The 21,218-nt window shown below is 36.3% G+C and overlaps 2 protein-coding genes across 4 annotated transcripts; one reads left to right on the plus strand and one right to left on the minus strand.

Moving 5' to 3' along the window:
- The first annotated feature begins 422 nt into the window (after nt 1-422).
- LOC114355510 (tissue factor pathway inhibitor-like) lies at nt 423-3,453 on the plus strand. Its single transcript, XM_028308395.1, has 4 exons — nt 423-540; nt 1,297-1,491; nt 1,995-2,149; nt 3,193-3,453. Exons 1-4 carry the CDS (start codon nt 423-425, stop codon nt 3,451-3,453), a joined length of 729 nt encoding a protein of 242 aa, XP_028164196.1.
- A 1,872-nt stretch (nt 3,454-5,325) lies between these two features.
- LOC114355819 (transmembrane protein 135) lies at nt 5,326-18,837 on the minus strand. 3 transcript variants are annotated; one of them, XR_003656143.1, is made up of 10 exons: nt 18,639-18,837; nt 13,522-13,704; nt 13,071-13,204; nt 12,199-12,322; nt 9,420-9,577; nt 8,217-8,307; nt 7,902-8,043; nt 6,852-6,992; nt 6,233-6,399; nt 5,326-5,719 (listed from the first exon to the last, which is right to left on the minus strand). XR_003656143.1 is itself a non-coding variant. In XM_028308849.1 (10 exons), exons 2-10 carry the CDS (start codon nt 13,678-13,680, stop codon nt 5,665-5,667), a joined length of 1,182 nt encoding a protein of 393 aa, XP_028164650.1. In that variant the 5' UTR covers nt 13,681-13,689; nt 18,639-18,831; the 3' UTR covers nt 5,326-5,664. The 3 variants fall into 3 exon arrangements, 2 of the variants coding, with proteins under 2 accessions (XP_028164650.1, XP_028164641.1); XM_028308849.1 differs by having other exon boundaries at nt 7,891-8,043; nt 13,522-13,689; nt 18,639-18,831; XM_028308840.1 differs by having other exon boundaries at nt 7,891-8,043; nt 18,639-18,829.
- Nucleotides 18,838-21,218: the final 2,381 nt, after the last annotated feature.

Consider the following 21,218-nt stretch of genomic DNA (forward strand, 5'->3'; position numbering starts at 1 on the left):
ACTTAATATTTGTCATAGCCACATTAATAAACAACATTATTCTATTTATTTATTTTTTATAAGTATAAAACGTAATATTTTACCAATAATGATCACTTAATATCCAGCAAACATTACGTGTTTATATTTATCAGTTTCAAAAACATGACAACAAAATTGATGTATTCGATTTGCCTTCAAAAATTTAAAACTATTTAAATCAAAATATTAATGTTTGCGTTTTATTCATGTATCACTGGAAATTCATTTAGTTTATCACAAACTCTTGACAATGGGTGACAAAATATCGTTCCGATTTCACAGGTCGAGCACAATTTTATGAATTGTTTTATCGGAGAACGTAATATATTCGATATGCGCAAATAACTATTGGCATGAGTTCGGATGAAACGTTCGCTTTTATTGCCCCAAGTTTTCTGAGAATGGAATTGGGTTTTCTGTGTTTACTATATCTTCAATGTTTAGGAGTGCTGGGGAGGAAGGAGTACAACACCCAATCTGAACCAACCGAAGCTGTTAGTACTATACACACTCCGACCGGTATGTAATTTGATTAAAATTATTACAATCTCAAATAAACTGATAAAATGTCCTTCCCTGTGTATTACTAACTAGCTTTCCGCCCGCGGCTTCGCCCGCGTTGAATTTTGTCTGTCACAGAAAAACAATATCGCGCGCATATTTGCTCACCGTTTAGACCTACCCTGGACTACGACAAACATTTTAAAACCAAAATCAGCTCAATCGGCCCAGCCGTTCTCGAGTTTTAATCAGACTAACGAACATCAATTCATTTTTATTTATTAGATAAATTACCAAAAATATTTAACATTTATCCGTACCTATTTCTGACTAAGTATTCCCAGTTGCCCCCTATAGCACTGTTGGGTGAGAAAATTTCCCAACTGGTTCAACGATTCGAGCCAGAGGGCAACAACTGGTTTTTTTTTCGTACTGTCACGCGTGACACTATAGGGGTGACTATTATTATATCTTAAATATTTTCTAATGCGACTTTAGTTCGTTTACGGATCTCCTCATTTCTGATTAGATCTCGTAAAGAGACACCGAGCATAGCACGCTGTGCAATTTTGAGCTTCTGTATAAATCTGCATCTGCTTGGGGGCCCAAGTTCAGCAGTGGACATCCTATGGTTGAGATGATGATGATGATGATGATCTTTTCTAACAAGTAAAATGACATCTTTAGTCAAACAGTACAAACTTCGATTCAGCTTGATACACCTTATTATTATGTCCGAAAACATCGTTATTATCGTTGTCTTTTTTTTCCCAGTCCTCCTAAAGACATGCCTCCTCAAGCCCGACCAAGGCCCGTGCCGGGGTAATATCCGAATGTACCACTATGACCCTGAGAAGAAGAACTGCTCCACCTTCAGATGGGGCGGCTGTCAGGGCAACGGGAACAGATTCGACAAACGCAGCCAATGTATCAACACTTGCTTGAGCAACGCCAACATGACTAAAGATAGTGAGTTGTATTGATTATTTTTTTAAATTACATGCATGTGAAAAGTGTTTCATAATTTACCTAGGACTTGTGTGTACACACATCGTAAAAAAAAAGAAAATTACTCTAACTTGTGAGAGTACCTAACTTTTTTTTTGTTAAAAACAGGATAAATATTTGTTACGGTTAAGTTCGACACTATTTTGAAAAACAAATTAATAACGTTTTTGTACAAAAATAAAGAATTATTAATTCATCATCCTTGAAACGGCTAAACACATTTTGACGAAACTTTATCTTTCGGCAGATTTATTATTATAATGGACATGTAACTTTAGTTATTAAATTTAAGAAAAAGAAGACAGGTCTTGTGCATCATCTTAGGATAAAGTACAATTTAGACAAGGCCATAGAAAGAAACTATGTGATTGAAAATAAAATTATTTGTTAAAAATAAGTTTTTATGTGATATTGTAGTGTTACATTTTCAAAACAGAAATACAATAAATAAACTACGCGTTCAGTTTACAGGCCAAGATACTGCTCTTTGACTTTTGACTACGGGTTCTGCTTCGGTGCTGTAAAGAGATATTACTTTGATAGATTTTGGAAGGTCTGTAAGGAAGCACTTTACTCTGGATGTGGTGGGAACAAGAACAATTTTTATGATTTTGATCAGGTAATTAACATTTGAGTTTTAAATTTTTTTTGACTTACACATTTTATGCATGTTTTAAAACTACAGAGAACTGAGTAGTACGCAGAACTGACGGCCGATGGGACAGCAAGGTTCTGGAGTGCAGGCCACGTTCCGGCGTTCCGGAAAACGCAGTGACACAAGGCGAACTGAAAACCTCATAAAGGTCGTAGGAATTTAAGGCGCTGGATGCAGGCCGCTATCAACCGGGCGATGTGAAAATCATTGAGGGAGGCCTATGTTCAATAGTAGACGTCCAGTGGCTATATGATGATTATGATGAGAAAACTGAGTTGCGCAATTGCATTCCAAAGGTTAACTATACCTTGTTTTGTCACTGAAATATTTTATTATTACAAAAATAACATAAATTAATTTTCGTAAGTCAATGCAAACGAGCCAATTTAAACTGTTTAGTTCCCTTATTATTTGTTGGAAATCAAACTTATGACAGTCTTTTAGGTCCGGTTTCCACTAAAGCGTAGACTCAAAGAGAATTGTTTGAATTTCTAAGCGAAGCTAATAAGCAGGGGGTGATGTGGAAATAACGAAATCTGATTGCTTTTTCAAACACGTCTTCTCTCTTCTCCGCTTTGGTGTAGGTCGGGCCTTAAGACCATTCCTTTGAAGGTAATTTACAACACTATTTTAAGGGTCCCAACATTGATGAAACAAACGCTGTCCGTAACAGAGTATTACACTTGAAAAGTTGACGGGTTCATCCTGTGTCTAAGTAGCTCAAAATCAAAAAATCAAAAGTATTTATTCAGTTTAGACCACAAGTGGCACTTATGAACGTCAAAATATTATTATAGAAAATAATAAAAAAAGAAAAGGTAGCCCTTATGGGGCACTTTACATGTCTCCTTATCTTTTGGGCCCTACCAGCGCTTCGAGACAAACATATGGCAAGTGCTCAGTTGGAAGAGCAGTCGCCCTGCAAGAGGAAGGTCGTGGGTTCAATTCCCGCCTTAGGCAGTAGAAAAAATCGTTCAAATTGTTTATAATTTTCAAATTATTTTTAGTGCGACTCAATATGCCGGCTAGGCAAACCACGCAGTGAGTATTTGAGAACGCCAAAGAAGAAAGAATCTGCTGATGGCGTGAAGAAATACCTGTACATCAACCCGCCTCAAGCCACGAAGAAGCGAGGACTCCTCCAGATCACAACCAAAACCACCACAACTACCACTAAACCGAGTACTAAAAGTACTAGGAAGACAACAGCACCTTTAAAGATGTGTATATCAGGGTCAGGAGGAGAAACTCACTGTTTTGAAGAATAAATCAATTACTGAACCAGTCACCACGTTTCTAAAGCATTATTTCGCAAACATCCACGAATTCACTCACGTAAAATCTGAAATATCTCAGAGATCAAATTTTCAGCGTGCCACTAAAGTGCCTCTGAACTGTCAAATAGTTGCAAAAAATGGTTCTGTTTGACGTGACGGCGACGGTGTCATGCACATCTTTTTATCACAGTTGCTGCTAATGACATCTCGCTCTCTCAGTTATTGTTGCTCTATTCCGCTAGGTAAGTATATTAACTTTATAGTTCAAACTCAGTCACTTCTAATTTCTAACTATTATTAATAAAAAATCAACCAATCAAAGGTTTTTATGTTTCAAATATAGGCATTAGTCACGCAGCCGCCTTTTAAAGGATCCTTGAAATACCATCAGCTTTTAAAAAGAATTCTTGCTTTCAAAAACTGTCGAAGGTCAAACTTCCAGCAGAGTCTGTCGAGCTTTGTGAATAACGAACTGTAATTGTACTAATAACGCTTTGAGAGCTCTTTGTGTAGTGCTGGCTACTAATTACTTTGATTCTGTTGTACATTTTAGACGGAATAGGTTTTGATGTAACGTTTACTGTCAATAGATTCAACGAAGTGTATTAACGTGGTAATGGTCTCTAAGATGCGACTAAATAGTTCTGAGAAACCTAATACGTTAATATGCTTGTGTATTAATTATAATAAAACATTTATTACATCTTCACACGAGATATTATTATATATTTAACAGCTAGCAATGGTTCAAAAACGGTTTAAGGAGTCCAAAGAGTAGTATCTGATGCAAATAAAAAATAAATACATAGTAATTGGATCAGAAAAGTTCGCTAGTGGTAACCACGCGTCCGAAAGCGTAGTATAGGCAGGCCTCCCACTCGGTGCACTGACGATCTGTTGATGGTCACGGGAATACCTGGATGCGGGCAGCGCTGGACTATATTGATATCCGTGGGGCTTTGTCCAGCAGTGGGCGGTATTCCAAGTATAAATACATATATTAAGCTTCTATCTACATTCTACATCTATCATTTCAAATCAAACTCTACTACGTACTTACTAAATATCTTTTTCCCTTACCTAATAATAAAACAACTTGATTAAAAATACGTAAATAATCAATTTATTATAACTCCAACACAACCAATTTGCTAATATACATTCTAACTATAGATCACAAACACCGTAACATATTAAATTACGTCGAAGAATATTGTTATTCTTTACAGCGCTTTAAAAACGTAATACCTTACTTAGGCCTAGTTTTTTGATTCGTAGTTAAAATAACCAATAGTCAAATTTGACAGATGTCAAATGACAAGTGGTTAAATATCAGAGAAAAATGTTTTTTGAACAATGGTTAGCTTGACTTTTAGTACATTTTTTAACTATTAGTTAACATTTTGTTAATATTTAACCATTAGTAGCAAAATTTAACAATTTGTTATTTTAACTACGAATCAAAAAACTGGGTTGTCGTTGAATTGAAAAACAATTCAATGAGGGCTATCGTTTTTATACTTAACTGGTGATTGACATGACCCTACTCTACAGTGGCGCCACCATGGTGAGTTTCAGCGCTCATTAAAGAATATGCATCGATTTTAAAAGTTAATAAATTATAATTATAAATAAACACTTTAGTTAAATCATAGAATTAAAAAAAAAACTAGTATTGTAATCAGACTGGAAACAAAAAAGTTACAAGTGTTTAAACTTTGTATGAAAATAGCTGGGCGTGACGTCAAATGTCACGCGCCCATAGTAACTTGTATGGGACTCTGCGTGTCGTTTTAACATGACATCATTGGTCATGAGATCTCTAACGTCTATATCTTAGGTATCTTTTGAAATTTTTGTTAAATAAAAGCATTGATTGATTGGATAATGGCTACTGAAATGTGAGAAATAAAAAAACCTTGCATATTCGCTATTGGCGCCACTGTCTTCGCCACTAGCAAGTGACAGTGACTTTCCTCTACAGTGGCGCCAACTGATGAGCGCTTAAACGATAGCCCTCATTCACGACACACGCCAAGTCAAGATGCAACTTTATTAGTCTTTTATAAATAAATTGCTCAATATTAATTTATTTTAAAGCTATTTTAAATCAAACTACAGCTACTCCTTGATGTTCCATGCGCATTTACGATTTGTACCGTCACCCAAATGTGTGCATTCCAATCACTAATAAATATTTTATCACATGTTTCGTTTACTTATTAATTCCGCAACTCGTTGGTGTATTGCTTCACAACTGCAACAAAAAAGTTATGATTATAACCTGTAACTTTTTGGAACCTCCATTTTGTGCGTTTTTGACGCCCTCTGCCCCATCTAAGGGACATAGGACCATAAGTCAAGTAAGTCATTTTGTGCGTTTGTTCCTCTCTACTATGTACTAGGTTTTCTCGGTTAACTCAGTTAAATACTTGACATATAATTTAGAAATCAAGCCAGAACCTTCTTTATTTCTTTCTTACAGCGGTAAAGGAAGCTCTGTGGATTTTAGACTCAAGAGTGGGATTCTATCATACCATAGGTCATTTCCAACAAATATTTCTTCCACAGCAACTGCCTACAGCAGTTAACAAAATATTACGGTAGCTGGTAAAGACCTCAGATATTACAACTCGTATGATATTAAGGATGACTTGGTCCCACTTGGTAACTCGTCTCTATAATTCGAAAATAGCACAAATCCTGTGCCAAAAACAAAAACAAGAAGAAGAAGATATAGAGGATACAGAAATGTTAAAGGATAACTTACTGTCCATGACTAATAGTGTCCGTCAAATTCATGATGTACGGAGGGCAGGCTTTGGTGTTCACGAATCTAGAGGTGAAGAGGAGACCCTGGCAGGTGCAGTATAGCATCTCTGGCAGAGGAATGTTGTCAGGTATAACCTTCTTCTCGTAGAGAATCGTTGAGTATAACTGGAATATAAGGAAGGTTTAGCAGTTAGTCATAGTCTTTACGTGGTTAGAATTTATACTTTTATTCATTTGGAAAATCAATAGCTTGGTTTAGTAAACATGTTACAATACGACTACAAATACTAAATACAGGATACACAGACTATCTTACAGAATTCCTAATGCAAAGTCAGCAGGAACAGCAAGGTTACTAAAGTTACCATAAGTATTCCTACACTGTTACTTGGAAATATCAAAGGTAATAAAAATAGTTCCCTCTATTAATCCGATCAGAAGACGAACTTTGGGATCAATACATTCTCAAACATTCAACTTGCCACCACAATATCGGAATGCCTTTTAAGCGTTCTAAATCTTGCAATTACTTTTTGCGTCATGTCCATAAACTTCTACATACTTGATTTTTGCAAATCCAGCGTACCATACAAACCACTACAAAAGAGTATATTTACCTTCATAGCCCCAGTAAGTGAAGCTATAGCGACTCCTAGGCTTGGGCTGAACACCATTGAAAGCCCTGCCAGGTAACCGGCTGGTAGCGCGAACAGTTCTGAATCGTATCCTTTCTTCCGACACAAGAAGCACAGGACAGCCTGGGAAGAAAATAATTACATGCTGAATACACAAAGGTAGCAGGAACGCGCTGGACGCAGGCCGCTACCAACCGGGTAACATGGATAGCATTGGGGGAGGCCTATGTTCAGCAGTGGACGTCCTTCTATGTAGTACTTTTATGTACTTTTAAGTACTATAGAAACACACATTTTTGTTGAAGGTTATATTATTTGGGTAACAACAGAATACGTCACTGGAACTTAGGTCCGTTTTCCACTTTTCAAATTCAAATTCAGAATTCAAACAGTTTATTCAGTACATAGGCCCTTTCCAGGGCACTTATACACGTCCCAAATATAGCTTGCCCTACCGCCACTTCGGGACATCATAATGGGCTGGTGCTTTATCCTTATCAGCCTCTTTTTCAATCTAAAATAAAAATTAAAATGGTGACCTGAGATGTGCGGAGAAAAGTGGAATAGAGACTTAAGTTATTTCTACTAAGATGGTACGGTAAAGAGACGTGTAAAATTATATCTGAGTATTGCTTATAAGTATAACGCCCATATTTTACTATGAGGTCTTACAGTGCGCGTGGACACACAGGGTGATACATGAACCAATCACAGAGCTCTATGGATTTACTGCTTCACTTAAGCAAGCATTGTTGGTGAATACGGGCGTATCACTTCTCGTCTTCTTTCGTCTTGTCTCGATCTTGGTGGAAAACGGTCCTTAAGCCAGCTTTCTCTGACAGGAATGAAAAGAATACGAAAATTAATAGTTTATTTAGCTTTAATGGAAGCCCTTTAGAGTTGTGACTTCCAAATTATGATATGATCTCGGGGAGACTTTAGCACCATCAATGGTTTTATCATAAAAAACTTGCTAAAATGTACGTACTAAATCAATTTAATAGTAACTATAGAATCGTACTCTGTAAATACCGATATAACTGCCGAAGAATAGAGCCATCTTGAAGTGTCTTCCTCTCAGGGAGGATAGCGCTCGTAGAGGCGTTTTGATCCTGGGCAGGATTAACTTAGCCAGGCTGATGGCTAGACCGACGGCGAAATAGGTTCCGTACCCCTGGAAATGAAATCAATATAACGTAAAGAAAAATATTCATACGATTCAACATAGGTAATTAATTAAAAAGTCAAATTGAACTGACTAACAACCTACAAGTGACATCATAAGTTCTAACACAATTTAATATATTTTACATTTAATTAGTTTAAGTAAAATGGAAAGTTCTTCACCTTTAGAATGTGTTTCTGGCAGGGTCCCTTGTGCGGACACGGCTTCTTTGGGTTTTCTGGATTCCGATTTACTTTTTCCGCGTTGTAAATCCTGTGTTAAAGGAAATATTAAAGGCATTGAGAGTAAGGTTTTCTCTTTAGATAAGTAAATAATACTTTTACTCGATAAATTAATTTAACAAAAACTTAAAGCACTTAAATAGCAGTATAGATTCATAAGTCTTTTTTTCCAATTAATTTAATACAGACCTAATTTGAAATTCAAATGAGAATTCAAAATGTAAATCAAAAAGTTCAAATATTGACTAAATACACTGTTGTAATAGTTACACAGTTTAAGATTTTAACACAATAACAAATTATTATTAATATTATTAGACTTATTAAGCCATTGCACGTTTCTCTCTGTTTACATAAACTTTGGACAGTTGAGTTAAGGATTGTTAAAAACTTTACTTTAAAACTTATTTTTGGTTAAAGTAAACAGAAGCAGCAACTGCACAGCGTATTCGAAACGTCCCTTGAGTAAAAATGGCGTCCATGCATCCACGTCCTGAATTCTAAAAGCATTTCGGTGTTCAGTTTTATCACAACTTGTAAATAGTACTTATACAATACTGTTAACAAATTCTACTGAAATAGAAACTCATTTGAAATTGGCAGCTTTGATTGAGATCACACTTTACTACAATGTAACATTTGAAAACAAAAAAGCTGCCCCAGAACATAAGTAGGTACAACTTGACGCGTGCTTCACTCAAAGGAAAAGTAAAAAAAAAGCCTTTAGATTTCTTTTTTCGCTAAGAAAATGCTTTACGAACACTGCTGCTGTAGTGTGGATTGTAGCAAGTTATGCGGAACTTCTTGACAAATGAAATAATTGAATCGCGAGTTACGTAGGGCCCAGAACAGACGGTGAAACGCAACTGCAACGAAACTGCAACTCCTAGTTACTTTTGAGTTGCATCTAAGTTTCTGCCATAGCGTCCGTTGAGAGACCACACATGACGCGACCAGTTTGAAACTTTCAGTTTCAGTTTCATTTATTAGAATCATCAGAAAGTTTCGTTGCAGTTGCGTTTCACCGTCTGTTCTGGGCCTAAGACTGCTGTTGGCATGCATAACGTTCTTCAGGAAGAACTGGAAGATATATTTAGCTAGGTTTATGTTACAAAACTAAACGATATAGTACGATATACTTACCACAATAATGGAGTTCTTTGTTCTTTAGGCTTATCTCCTTCGAGCCTCATCATGTAGAACAGCAGTCCACTCCCGATCATGAACATCAAGGTCTGCCTTGACTTGGTGATGTTGAGGTACCCGGCTTGGCTTGCCAACCGCATCCAGTACTCGAGTAACTGCAAGAAGTTTCATTTTATCCAGTATCTTAAGCAGACCTTACTGTAAGTGTATACAGGGTGTCCCAGAATGGGTGAATCAAACTGCTAGGGGAGGTAGCTCTACTAATGTACTATCCCTAAAAAATATGAAAAAAATTGAGTTAGGATTTTTAAATTATTTTCAAAAGTTTGTTTACAGATAAATGAAGCGATCATGTACAATTAATATTAGTAAGAAAAAAGTATAAATAAACTCCAAACGCAGCAATTATAGCCAGAGACTTAGGCAAAGCTGATTTATTTTCACTTTTACAAAAACATTTTTTGTGTCCTTATGCGCTTTATTTTTTTTTCATATTTTTTAGGGATAGCTCATTAGTACAGCCACTTCCCCTAGCAGTTTGATTCACCCATTCTGTGACACCCTGTATACTTAACTTATGTGATACAATAAAAAAATGAATATGGCCCAACCAGTCTGGCCAGCGTGGGGAGTATAGGCCAAATCCTCCATTTGCCTCTGGTGAATTAGAGAGGGTCGCGCTCCTGCAGGATACTAAATGATGATGATGAGATAATGATGATAAATATAATCCTACTAATATTACACGAGTAAATGCAAAAGTTTGGATGTCAAGATGTCTGGATGTTTGTTACTCTGTCACGCAAAAACTACTGAACGGATTTTGTTGAAACTTTACAGTGTTATTGTTTGTAGCCCAGATTAACATATAGGCTATAGCTGTGCCCGCGACTTCGTCCGCGTGGAATAATGACTTTGGGTAGGCACTTTTAATAATTTAGTCTAATTATTTTACAAATAGCTTTTTAGCCCGCGACTTCGTCCGTGGAGAAGTCGAAAACGTTCTCATACGATTATTTTTAAATGTTTGAACGTTATTATCTAAATGTTAAGAATACTTTTAAAATATAAAAATCAGGTTAAATAAACATGAAAATATTTTTTTCTTATATTTTATGAATATGCAGCTCGGCCTTTGATCCGGTGAAAGTTACTCGGTGGTATTATTTCTTTACAACGAAATCGAAAACTACACCTACCGCAGTATTATTGGTAAACTTTTTTTTATATTTTCCTACGGGTGCTAGAATCACCAAGCTTCCAGCATGCCACTGGCCGTGGGAGAAGGAGCTTTTCCTCAAGACTACTCCCACTACCTCAAGAGCCTCCGCCAAAACTCTCGCGCGAAAATGAGTTTATGTATACAGCGCAAGCAGGTGCCCGCGGCATGACCGTCATGCATTACTATGCATTGTTGGGCGAGCGCACGCAGCGGGCACCCACTCCGAGGTTAAGTGGAGGCCCCTAGAGTATGGTAGTCGTTAACATGACGTCATGATTGTAAAAAAATCCACTAATGAGTAATTAATATCAACTTTGAAGCAAATCACCACTAAAATAACTTACTACCCCTTTTTAACATGGTTAGGGGGTGCATTTCACTAAAATACGAAACACGTCTTCCATTAATTCTGTTATAGAATGCTTATGCAAAATTTTAAGTAGATTGGACGAAGGAATCTCGTTATTTCATACAAACTTTGCCCCTCCTTTTTACCTCCTTAGGGGTAGAATTTTGGAAAATCCTTTCTTATCAGATGCTTACGTCATACAAAGAACACACCGTCCAAGTTTCAGGTCTTTACGATCAGCGGTTTAGGCTGTGCATTGATCCATCAGTAGCGCGCGTAGTACTTGATCATTATTTTGCTGCGATGTGATTTCAAAACTGCGATATCTCCTAAGATATTTATTGAAATCGAATGGTGTAAAGGGCAAGAATGTTTAAAATTAAATACATGTGGTGAATAATTTATTTATTTGGATAAGGATTAATATCATGTTTATAAAAACACCTTCGCAAATAATGCATTATTTTAAAAGAGATTTTTTTGCATAAAAATGGTTACTATGAGCCAACCTTAAAAGATAGACATATGCTACCGCGGACTTTTTTAAAGAACTTTTAAAGGGGAACAATCCTGTCATATATGATTTTTGCGAAACTTTAACCGTTTACGCAGCGTCAGCTCTCAAAAGGAAAAAATTCACTGATTTGAAATATTCTTGATTGGTGCTCCGCTCCTATTGGTCTTAGCGTGATGATAAATAGCCTAAAGCCTTCAGGAACTAACGTGCTATCCAACACAAAAAGAATTTTTCAAATCGGTCCAGTAGTTCCTGAGATTAGCGCGTTCAACCAAACAAACAAACAAACAAACTCTTCAGCTTTATAATATTAGTATAGATATAGATAATTTATGCCGATGTGTGACACTAAATTTTACGCGGGTGAAGCCGCGGGCAAAAGCTAGTTAAGTACTATTTTGCAACGGAAATGTATAGTCAAGTGTCTGTGTGATGTAGGTATTGTTAAACTTTACGTTCAATTAACGTCACGATTTGAATAATTTGTTGCAGGTTAAAAATAACACTTAAAAGTTAATAGGTACTTAAAAACAAAGAAACATTAAGGATGCAATAACATTTGAGTATTGAGTGAGCAAGACTATAAAAAGCTTATCAGAGAATCTCAACAATGAGGGACTGCCTAGAAAGAATCGAATAGAAGTTCTAAGCAAAAATGATTACTGCATAGAGTTAGGTTTCACTTTACCTGATTAAAAAATAGATTAATGACTAGACTCCTTCTGCTCGGTGGTTCCCAGTAGATGTTGAGGCCATTCAACGTCAGTGGCACTAACAGAGACGATATGTAGCTGAGCTTTATTCCAAATTGACTGAAAACAGAACAAAAAAACAGTTGAACGACTGATGAGACAGCACCAGCAACCTAATAGGTGGACCAATGACCTCATAAAGGTAGAAGAAAGGCGCTGGATGCAGGTCGCTATCAACCGGGCGATGTGGATATCATTGGGGGAGGCCTATTTCCAGCAGTGGACGTCCTGCAGCTGAAATGATGATAATGAAACAGTTGAAAACACAAAGAAGGCCGTCTTCCTTCTGGTTTGAACAATAGTTTACTGGCGAATATGCATTTTCATGATGGTAACTAAGCGATCACCTTCATGTCATTTTAATCTTTGCTGTAGATGTGACAAGGACGTAAGTACATCCACAAGACAAATATTTATACTTTACAAAAGAAAGTTAAGAAAAGGAATATAATCATACATTCGTAACTACATTAGTGTAAATTATAAACAACTTAACAAAATCGAACTGCATAAGGCGGGACTCGAACACACGACCTTCCGCTTGCCGGGCGACATTAGTGTACACTTACCGGGTTAGCTAGTTTAGTCGTCCCTAACACAATCAAAGTATGATAACTGAAACATAAGAATACAAACCCATAAGATGGACCGACGACCTCGCCAAGGTAGCAGGAGGGCGCTGGATGCAGGCCGTTACCAAATGGGCGATGTGGAAATAATTGGGGGAGGCCTATGTTCAGCAGTGGACGCCCTACGGCTGAAATAATGATGATGATGAATACAAAATACCTAACAGTACATACCTTACCTAAACAAGCAGTTACTTGTGATGAAGGTGAAAGGCACGAGGAGACCTAACGTGACTGATCTGCAGTAGTACTCCGCCATTTTGATCCACATTTCTTTGCTTTTGAAATGCTTCATGTGCATTGGTAGTTGTGCCTGAAATTATACATAGAATCGTTAAAGAATATTTTATCTTGCTATCGTAGGTATACGAGTACGTCAAACTCCATATAAAAAAACATCGGTTATGTTAGTTACGGCTAAAGTTAAGATGGTGCTACTCAGCCTGATGTAATAGGACAAAGTGCAAAGTAAGTTAAAGTGACTGTGCTACATACTTAACTGTCGCAGAACCTACAAAAGGCAGAGTAGTAAACTGATTATCAACACAACTGTAAAGTCTGCTGTGTTGCTGACTGAACTCACAGATCTACAAAATGATATACAAAGAGTACAAGAAAAAATTAACTTACCAAATAAACTATAGTATAAAAACGTAAGCTGCCTTTCACAGAGTCCATGAACGCCCTGGGCAGCACTCCTAGGCAGGTCTCCGACCAGGGGTGGAATATATCCCGACAAGCCTGGCCACGGCACACTTCATCGAACATCGGTTTGCTTATCACCACCATCTTGGTGATCTGTTGATTTGTATTCTGTAACAATTTTCTTTTAAGTTAAAGGTCTATGATTATCAAGATCAAGGCTGAGTTAAAGGCTGGTTTTCAAAAAATACGGGTTATGGTTATAGTTACGGTTAAAGTAAAGTGGTGCAACTCAGCCTAAGGATTTAGGACTGCCACTGGCTACAGGCAGCTACCACTAACAAAAGCAATACCTAACTAGATCTGGTAGTCAGTGGTAGTCCGCACCTATATTATGTACTAGCTTTCCGCCCGCGGCTTCGCCCGCGTGGAATTTTGTCTGTCACAGAAAAACTTTATCGCGCGCGTCCCTGTTTCAAAAACCGGGATAAAAACTATCCTATGTTCTTTCCCGGGACTCAAACTATCTCTATGCCAAATTTCATCAAAATCGGTTGCGAGGTTTAAGCGGGAAAGCGTAACAGACAGACAGACAGACAGACAGACAGACAGACAGACAGACAGACAGACAGACAGACAGAGTTACTTTCGCATTTATAATATTAGTTGGGATTAGTGTGGTATAATATACTTTAGTAACAGATTCTTATTTTGGCGTGAAACGCATAATATTAAGTAATTTAATATTTTCCTAGTGTTCTTAATGCAGACAGCACATCTAGGTAGGTAAGCACTGTGACGTCTTAAACAGTTGTGATAGGTGTTATTTTTGAAGATAAAAGTATTATGCTGTAGTTTGTAGGTTGGGTTCAATGCTATTGACCTTAAAGAATATGGTTTCGAACTTTGTAGTGTCAGAAGTCAATGGCAACTCATAAAAACTACCACGTTTAAGTCAGTTGTCACAATTCATACAATATTTTCAACTTCAAGGAACGAAAAACACGTCACTATTTTTAGTGTACGTATATTTACATAAAATGTGTAATGCGTAAAGGTCACAGTTTTGAATACAAACAAACAAAGAACTCATGTGAAAAGCACCTTTAAGTCTTGTACATAACATAATAATATTATCAGTTTGGACTTTCACATAATCGAATCTAATTTGAGTTACAATTTTGTTGTGATGTCAATTATTGTTATCTTTAGATACAATTTTAATCCTTATGTTATCTGTTTTCAGTAAGAACATTGTTATGCTACATATTTTCAAAGGTTTTGGATAGTTTTTGTAAAGATATACTGGATTCGATGCCGATTGGAGCCATTTTATTTTATTTATTAGGACAATCAACAATTTATTTAGATCACCTACTACGAGTAGGTACGTATAGTAACTGGAGGGTGCTTCTAGCATTACCGTGATCTATTTAAGTCTATTGAACTCAATATTTGCGGCAGCTGGTTCGAATTCCGAAAGGTAAGAGTAGGCGCACACCGTTGATTTTTAGTTGGCCGATAGTTGTGCCCGATTTTAAATTGTATGAAGAATCGGCCAAATCGAATCGGCGTGGTGTGCGCACTCCCATACATGCCCATACTAATCAACTGCCCGACTAAACAATCGGCCGACGAAAAATCAACGGTGTGCGCCTACTCTAAGTGTGAAAAGGTCACGCAGTACAGTGAGAAAAATGTTTATCCAAAAGACAAAAAAGCATTAAAAGTCTTTAAGGTATTTTTTTTGCAAGTTGGCTTTTAAAACATGTCCCAAACAAAGCTTGCCCTACCACCAGTTCGTGACAACATTATGGGCTGGTGCTGAGATGAAGTAGCGGTAGAAACTCAATCGCCTTTGACCATTGGCTCTACAATATGAAATTGTATACAATAAAGGGATCATGGTCAACGTGACATTGATCACTTTTGCGTCACTAATAAAACTACAATTTAGCTCATTCGCTCCAGTAGAGAGTGGGTGTAATGGATCTGAGACATCAATAGCTTATGCTTTATGGAATAATAGACAGTACTAAGTTTGACCTTCGTTGAAATGTGAGTATAAACTATGGTAATGTACAATTTCTATGTTCTTACGAATACAATACAGGTAAAACGTACGACGTTGCGTCAAAAGGTGACAATGACACTGAAACTACCTCATCATCATCATCACCTCAGCCATAGGACATAGGTGACCCAATGATTTCCATAATGGTCGGTCGGTGGCGGCCTGCATCCAGCGCCTTCCTGCTACCTTTATGAGGTCGTCGGTCCACCTTGTGGGTGGAAGTCCTACGCTGCGCTTTCCGGTACGCGTACGTGTACGGTACTACCTACTAACTGACTGGATATTAGGTACTTTCAAAAAGAGCTAAAAACATACAGCTATGTTCTTTTTTGTGTACATCCTTTGGTAATTATTATGATATTGTAAGTAAATATTTCTCATAAATTAGAGGCCTATTTTAAAGCAAGTTTTGAAGGTTCTTTTACCATTTGAAAAGAGAACAACAACTATTTTCTACTTAACGTGTAAGCAGGCTTAGTTTAATGCAAATGAAAACTTCAAAACATCATTAGCATGTCTAACTTTTCAAACAATTGACAAAATGTAGGTATTGTGAAAAGCTAGTAAGCAGGTATTTGGAAGTAATTTGATTGTATAATGATGGATCATGCTTTGATGACCTTCAATAACTTTTTAAAAAAATAAAACCGACTTCAAATGCGTGAACACAAAAAAAAACTAAAAATTGCGTATAAAAAAGTTCATCCCCAATTTTCCACCCTTGGGGGTGAAATATTTTCTTCAAATTCGCATGAAACAACCCTTTTGATAATACCTATTCAACAAAAAAATAATCGTTCAAATTGATTTATAATCGGCGGAGATATTGCGTATAAAAAAGTTCATCCCCAATTTTCCACCCTTGGGGGTTGTTTTTTCTATTTTTAAATTTAAATGGGACCACCCTTGAGGTATTACCTATACGCCGAAAAAAGATTTGTTCAAATCGGTTCATAATTGGCGGAGTTATCGCGTAACAAACATAGAAAAAAAAAACATACGGGTCGAATTGAGAACCTCCTCCTTTTTTTTGAAGTCGGTTGAAAATCTTGTAACATTCACAGTTGATCGTAAATGATGATAAAAATTTTTAGGCTCAAATAATGAAATGACACTCAAGTATGATTCTCCAGCCAATGATAGGTCCAATTATTCCAAATATAGGTACAATCAATATCACAAGCCTGAATCTGTGCTTGAGTTTGTAATAAATCAAGATTGGTGTTACCCTAATAGTCCAGTCAATAAAGCGTTATAGATGGAAATCCATGGAACACAATTTTTGACTTCAGGACTTTATTTAGACTAGTTAGGAGGTGAACATAGCAAAAGTCCCCGCCCTTAGCCCTTGAGCCGGCGGGGAGAGGGGGGTTTAAAAGTACCACTTTTCGGTTTTTCGCTTAATCCTCGAAAACTATGCGTCCTAGTGATATGACTACTATGAACCAAAAAAAGCTTATTCAATTTGCTACAGGTGAGATAGTCAAGTTTTTCTATATCTTGTATAGTTTTCGCGGCATCTGCTCTAGAAGGTCTGTAATATTGGAAATTTTATTTTTGTCTTACATGTTTCCATCAGGAGAACATCGACTAAATCAACATTGAGCTAATATTCTAGACATGCGGGAGCATGTTAAGCCTAATTCCAGGGAGGGGACTGCACCGTGCGTATATTTAGACGAACCAATTGGAGCCACTTTTGACTCCTCATCACTCAAAAAGTACTGTGCATTAACACTTCAAATTTGGCTCATGTGTTGAGACTTGCAACATAAACATCAGCTTCAAATTTCATAAATATACTTCAAACGGTTCTTTAGGTATTGACGTTCAAAAATCGACATTTAGGACACTAAAATCTATCTATCACATGTGAAATGTTAAAATTTACCCCGAAATCCCGAGGTCAGAAATTGTGTTCCAGGGATTTCTATCTACACCGTTGTTAAAGCATTCATTGACTGGACTATAAACCAAAAGAAAATATTAAAAATCGTACTATATAATTTGCTCTCAGTATGGAATATTTTCCGTTTTCTGACATTTAAATATTGAGAGCGATCTGAAAAGTGGATTTACGTTTTGAATATTGAATTAAATTTTTATTAGAGTTGCTGTTTTAAATCATTATTTTGCAGGATTTGTTATTTTGTTATTGGTTGTTTTCTGATCAATGTCGTAGGGTCATTTTTACAACAGCTGATATATACAGGAAGATATGTACTTACTTCTCGTATTGAATCATCATCAACAGCCCTTTACAGTCCACTGCTGGACTATGAGCCTCCTCCACTATAGTGGAGGGTTTTGCCATAATCTCCACGCTAGGCAGGCGGGTTGGAGATCGCAGTTTAAAAGATTGATGTTTTTCAGAGAGCGCTGCTGCCCATTCTCTGTTTGATGTGTAGTCCCTAAGTCGCCTCTTACGACACCCGCGGGAAGAGTAGGGGTTTGAAGACATTACAGTTTTGAATCAATTGAATGTTAATTATTACAATTCTAAGGCCCGTTCTTAGACAGACAGACAGGCGGGTTACTGATCTAGATATAGCTAGAAAAAGACTAGTGCTAATTTCAACACAACAAGAGTTACCGATGCGTGGTGTGTCTGTTAGTCCCGTTTATCGATTCACGTTGTTGTAAATCGAATAATCACTGCCAATTAATTGTTATTCAACCATTCTAATACGAATCTATTGTTCATTAACGAGTGTACAAAGTTCACTTTTATTATTTGCTTGTTGATATAATGTGATTGAAATCTTTTAATTAAAAATACCTGGCACGATAATAAATTGTTTCAGTTAACTTACTAAAAGTAATTAATAAAAACTACGAAGGTAATAAAAGAAATCGGAGGACCAAGTCAAGGATTTTAGTTAATATAGAATCAATATTGTTCCCATAATCTGACAATATCTAATTAAACTTCGGCTACTAATTATAGGTAATATTTAATTAAGTTGATCTGCCAAAGTGAAAAAAAATAGCAATTAAAGAGAAATTAATTAGGTAATCCGAAACTACTTACCGTCAAATATTCCTAGCGAAAATTTAAATATTTCGCATAATAATTCAGTTCCAAAGTCCGTTTCACCGGGGAAAACACATGAAAATCGTTCGAAAATTCCAAATCCGAAATTTCAAAATGTGTAACTGGCCACATGCGTTCTCTAACGAAGCAAAAAGCATACTGAGGTGTTTAGTAGAGCGCTGCGCACCGACACCGATTCATCGTGCTCTATGGACGGTGCATAGGAATAGCATAGACTCGGCGCTTGACCGATCGTGAGAGAGATAGTGTTGGATTGAGCATTTCGATTTAATTTTCCAGTGTTTTACTGCTGGATGGTTTTTTTCAGAGGTTGGTAATACTTGTTTGCTATTATTACAATTTATTATCAGTATATCAAACTAAATAGTCATAAAAGTTATTATTTTCTGGAAATAGGCCTTTAATACTTTACTTTGACTTCACATTTTTATTGCATAATAAAATTACGTCATCATAATATTAAAATAATAATTTTCCTTTGTTTCTATTGTAACTACGTAAAATTAATTAGTGTTATACTTGATTTATATTGTTGTCCGTACATAACTAGGCACAATTACACACACTAGGTACAAAAAAAGTAATGTAGATCATCTAGTTTAAACATTATGTAGTTTTGTATAATATAACAATTATGTTACATAACTTGTAAATTTTATGAGTCACGTAAGTTCTTGAACAGATAATTAAAAAAACAAAAACACATTTTAAAACTCAAACTACTCAGTTATGAGGATAATTAAACTTTTTTAGTTCCATAACTTCTTGCAAATAATCTTTTAAAACACGTTTAACATTGCCAAAACCTTGTAAAGACTTTATAACAGATAAATTAAAATAATTGAAAACCAGGAACTGCACAAATTTTAATGACGTAAATTATTACTGTTTATATTAATTCGTATTTCATTCTATAAAGTAAAATAATATGGGTATAAGCACTCCTTCACCAACCGTGCGATGTGGAAGTCATTGGGGGAGGCCTATGTTCAGCAGTGGACGTCCTGTGGCTGAAATGATGATGATGATGATGATGAAGCACTCCTTTTATACTAACCTTATAATAATGATTAATTTGTTAATCCCAAATACTAACAATTTATCAAACAATACAAATTATTGCTGGAATTCAAATAAATCAATTTCCATTTAATTGAGTACAATTTGGAATACGGAAAATGCAATCTACTGTTTGAAAAACCGTATTTTCCAATTTGGAATTTATAATTAGAATTGGATTAATTAACGCGACAAGTCTAATAGAGTGTTAGCGCGAATAATTGATAACCGTTCGCGCAAATAACAAACTAGCGTTTGATATAGTTTGTTTACATTATGTACAATGCAATCTATGTAGTTCCATGTTGATTCATTGAAATTAAACAAAGAATTGTTCTGGCCAGGCTTATTCATTTTTGTGATGTAGGTATAGTGACGTCACTCACACCATTGGGGTGACTTGGTGGACATGAATCTTTGCGAGCCTGAGGCAGGCAAGTGGTGTGAAAAAGTACAAGATCAAAGGAGTTGGAGACATCTCTTAACGGATGCCAAGGCTTTAGCTAAGCCATAATTATAAATAAGTAAGTAGTAGTGACGTGACACTATAGCATCTTAAACTAGGTCTTAGTTTCATCATCGAAAAAATGTATAGTCGGTACTCAGACGGTCGACTTTACATCAATATAAGTGGAGGCCACGTACCGTAAAACGCAGCGTGAGACGGACCCACGATCTGATAAAGGTAGCAGGAAAGCGCTGGATGCCGGCCGCTACCAACCGTGCGATGTGGAAGTCATTGGGGGAGGCCTATGTTCAGCACTGGACGTCCTGTGGCTGAAATGATGGTGATGATGATAAAGTATCATTCTTATTTTATCGTAATCTTCATCATCAGTATCAGGTCTTTTAGCCTTGACTGGTAGAGCACTAAACTAGCGACTCTTAACTTACTAGAGACAAGGGGAGGCCTTGACTTACACTCCCCACGCTGGTTATTTATTTTTTATTTTTTTTCAAAAAGGCCTGATGTCCACATTTATTTTTTGCACCTAAGTTTATAATTCTTTACATGTTTTCTAATGTTATTTACTAATGAGGTAATACTCAGATTAAATTATGATATGCATAATCTTAGTTACGTTTTTGATAAATTCATAAGCGTATTAAGATTATTGTTTTCTAACAGTGATAAGATATTAAAAGAAAGAAAATCATACCTACTGCAGCTACATTATAACAACGATTGAACTGAGGAAAATGCAATAAAGAATAATACACGACACAAAATAATGTTTTGACACCATTCACTTTAAAAACTGACTTTTTTAACCTAAATAATACATATTTCTATTTATAGAAAGGTACTATCATAAAACAATGCCTACTAGACGTTAGAATATATTTTTTTGTTTACAACATCGATACAAGTGTTGCTAGGCAACCACAAATAGTGGCAAAGTAGAAAAGGCTCAGAAACACTTACGCCCGTATTCACAAACGATGCTTGCTTAAGTGAAGCAGCAAATCGAACGCACAGTGTTGAATAGAGCTCTA

The sequence above is a fragment of the Ostrinia furnacalis genome, unplaced genomic scaffold (assembly GCF_004193835.3).
Source record: "Ostrinia furnacalis isolate ACB-3 unplaced genomic scaffold, ASM419383v2 OfSCF0207, whole genome shotgun sequence".
NCBI classification, from domain to species: domain Eukaryota; kingdom Metazoa; phylum Arthropoda; class Insecta; order Lepidoptera; family Crambidae; genus Ostrinia; species Ostrinia furnacalis.

Coding starts and splice junctions, on each gene's coding strand:
- LOC114355819 (XM_028308849.1), bottom strand. CDS start 13,680: ATGGTGGTGATAAGCAAACCGATGTTCGATGAAGTGTGCCGTGGCCAG. Junction 12,323..13,070: donor ACAAGTAACTGCTTGTTTAG/GTAAGGTATGTA, acceptor TTCTGTTTTCAG/TCAATTTGGAATAAAGCTCA. Junction 6,400..6,851: donor CACTTACTGGGGCTATGAAG/GTAAATATACTC, acceptor CTTATATTCCAG/TTATACTCAACGATTCTCTA.
- LOC114355510 (XM_028308395.1), top strand. CDS start 423: ATGGAATTGGGTTTTCTGTGTTTACTATATCTTCAATGTTTAGGAGTG. Junction 541..1,296: donor TACTATACACACTCCGACCG/GTATGTAATTTG, acceptor TTTTTTTCCCAG/TCCTCCTAAAGACATGCCTC. Junction 1,492..1,994: donor CGCCAACATGACTAAAGATA/GTGAGTTGTATT, acceptor CTACGCGTTCAG/TTTACAGGCCAAGATACTGC.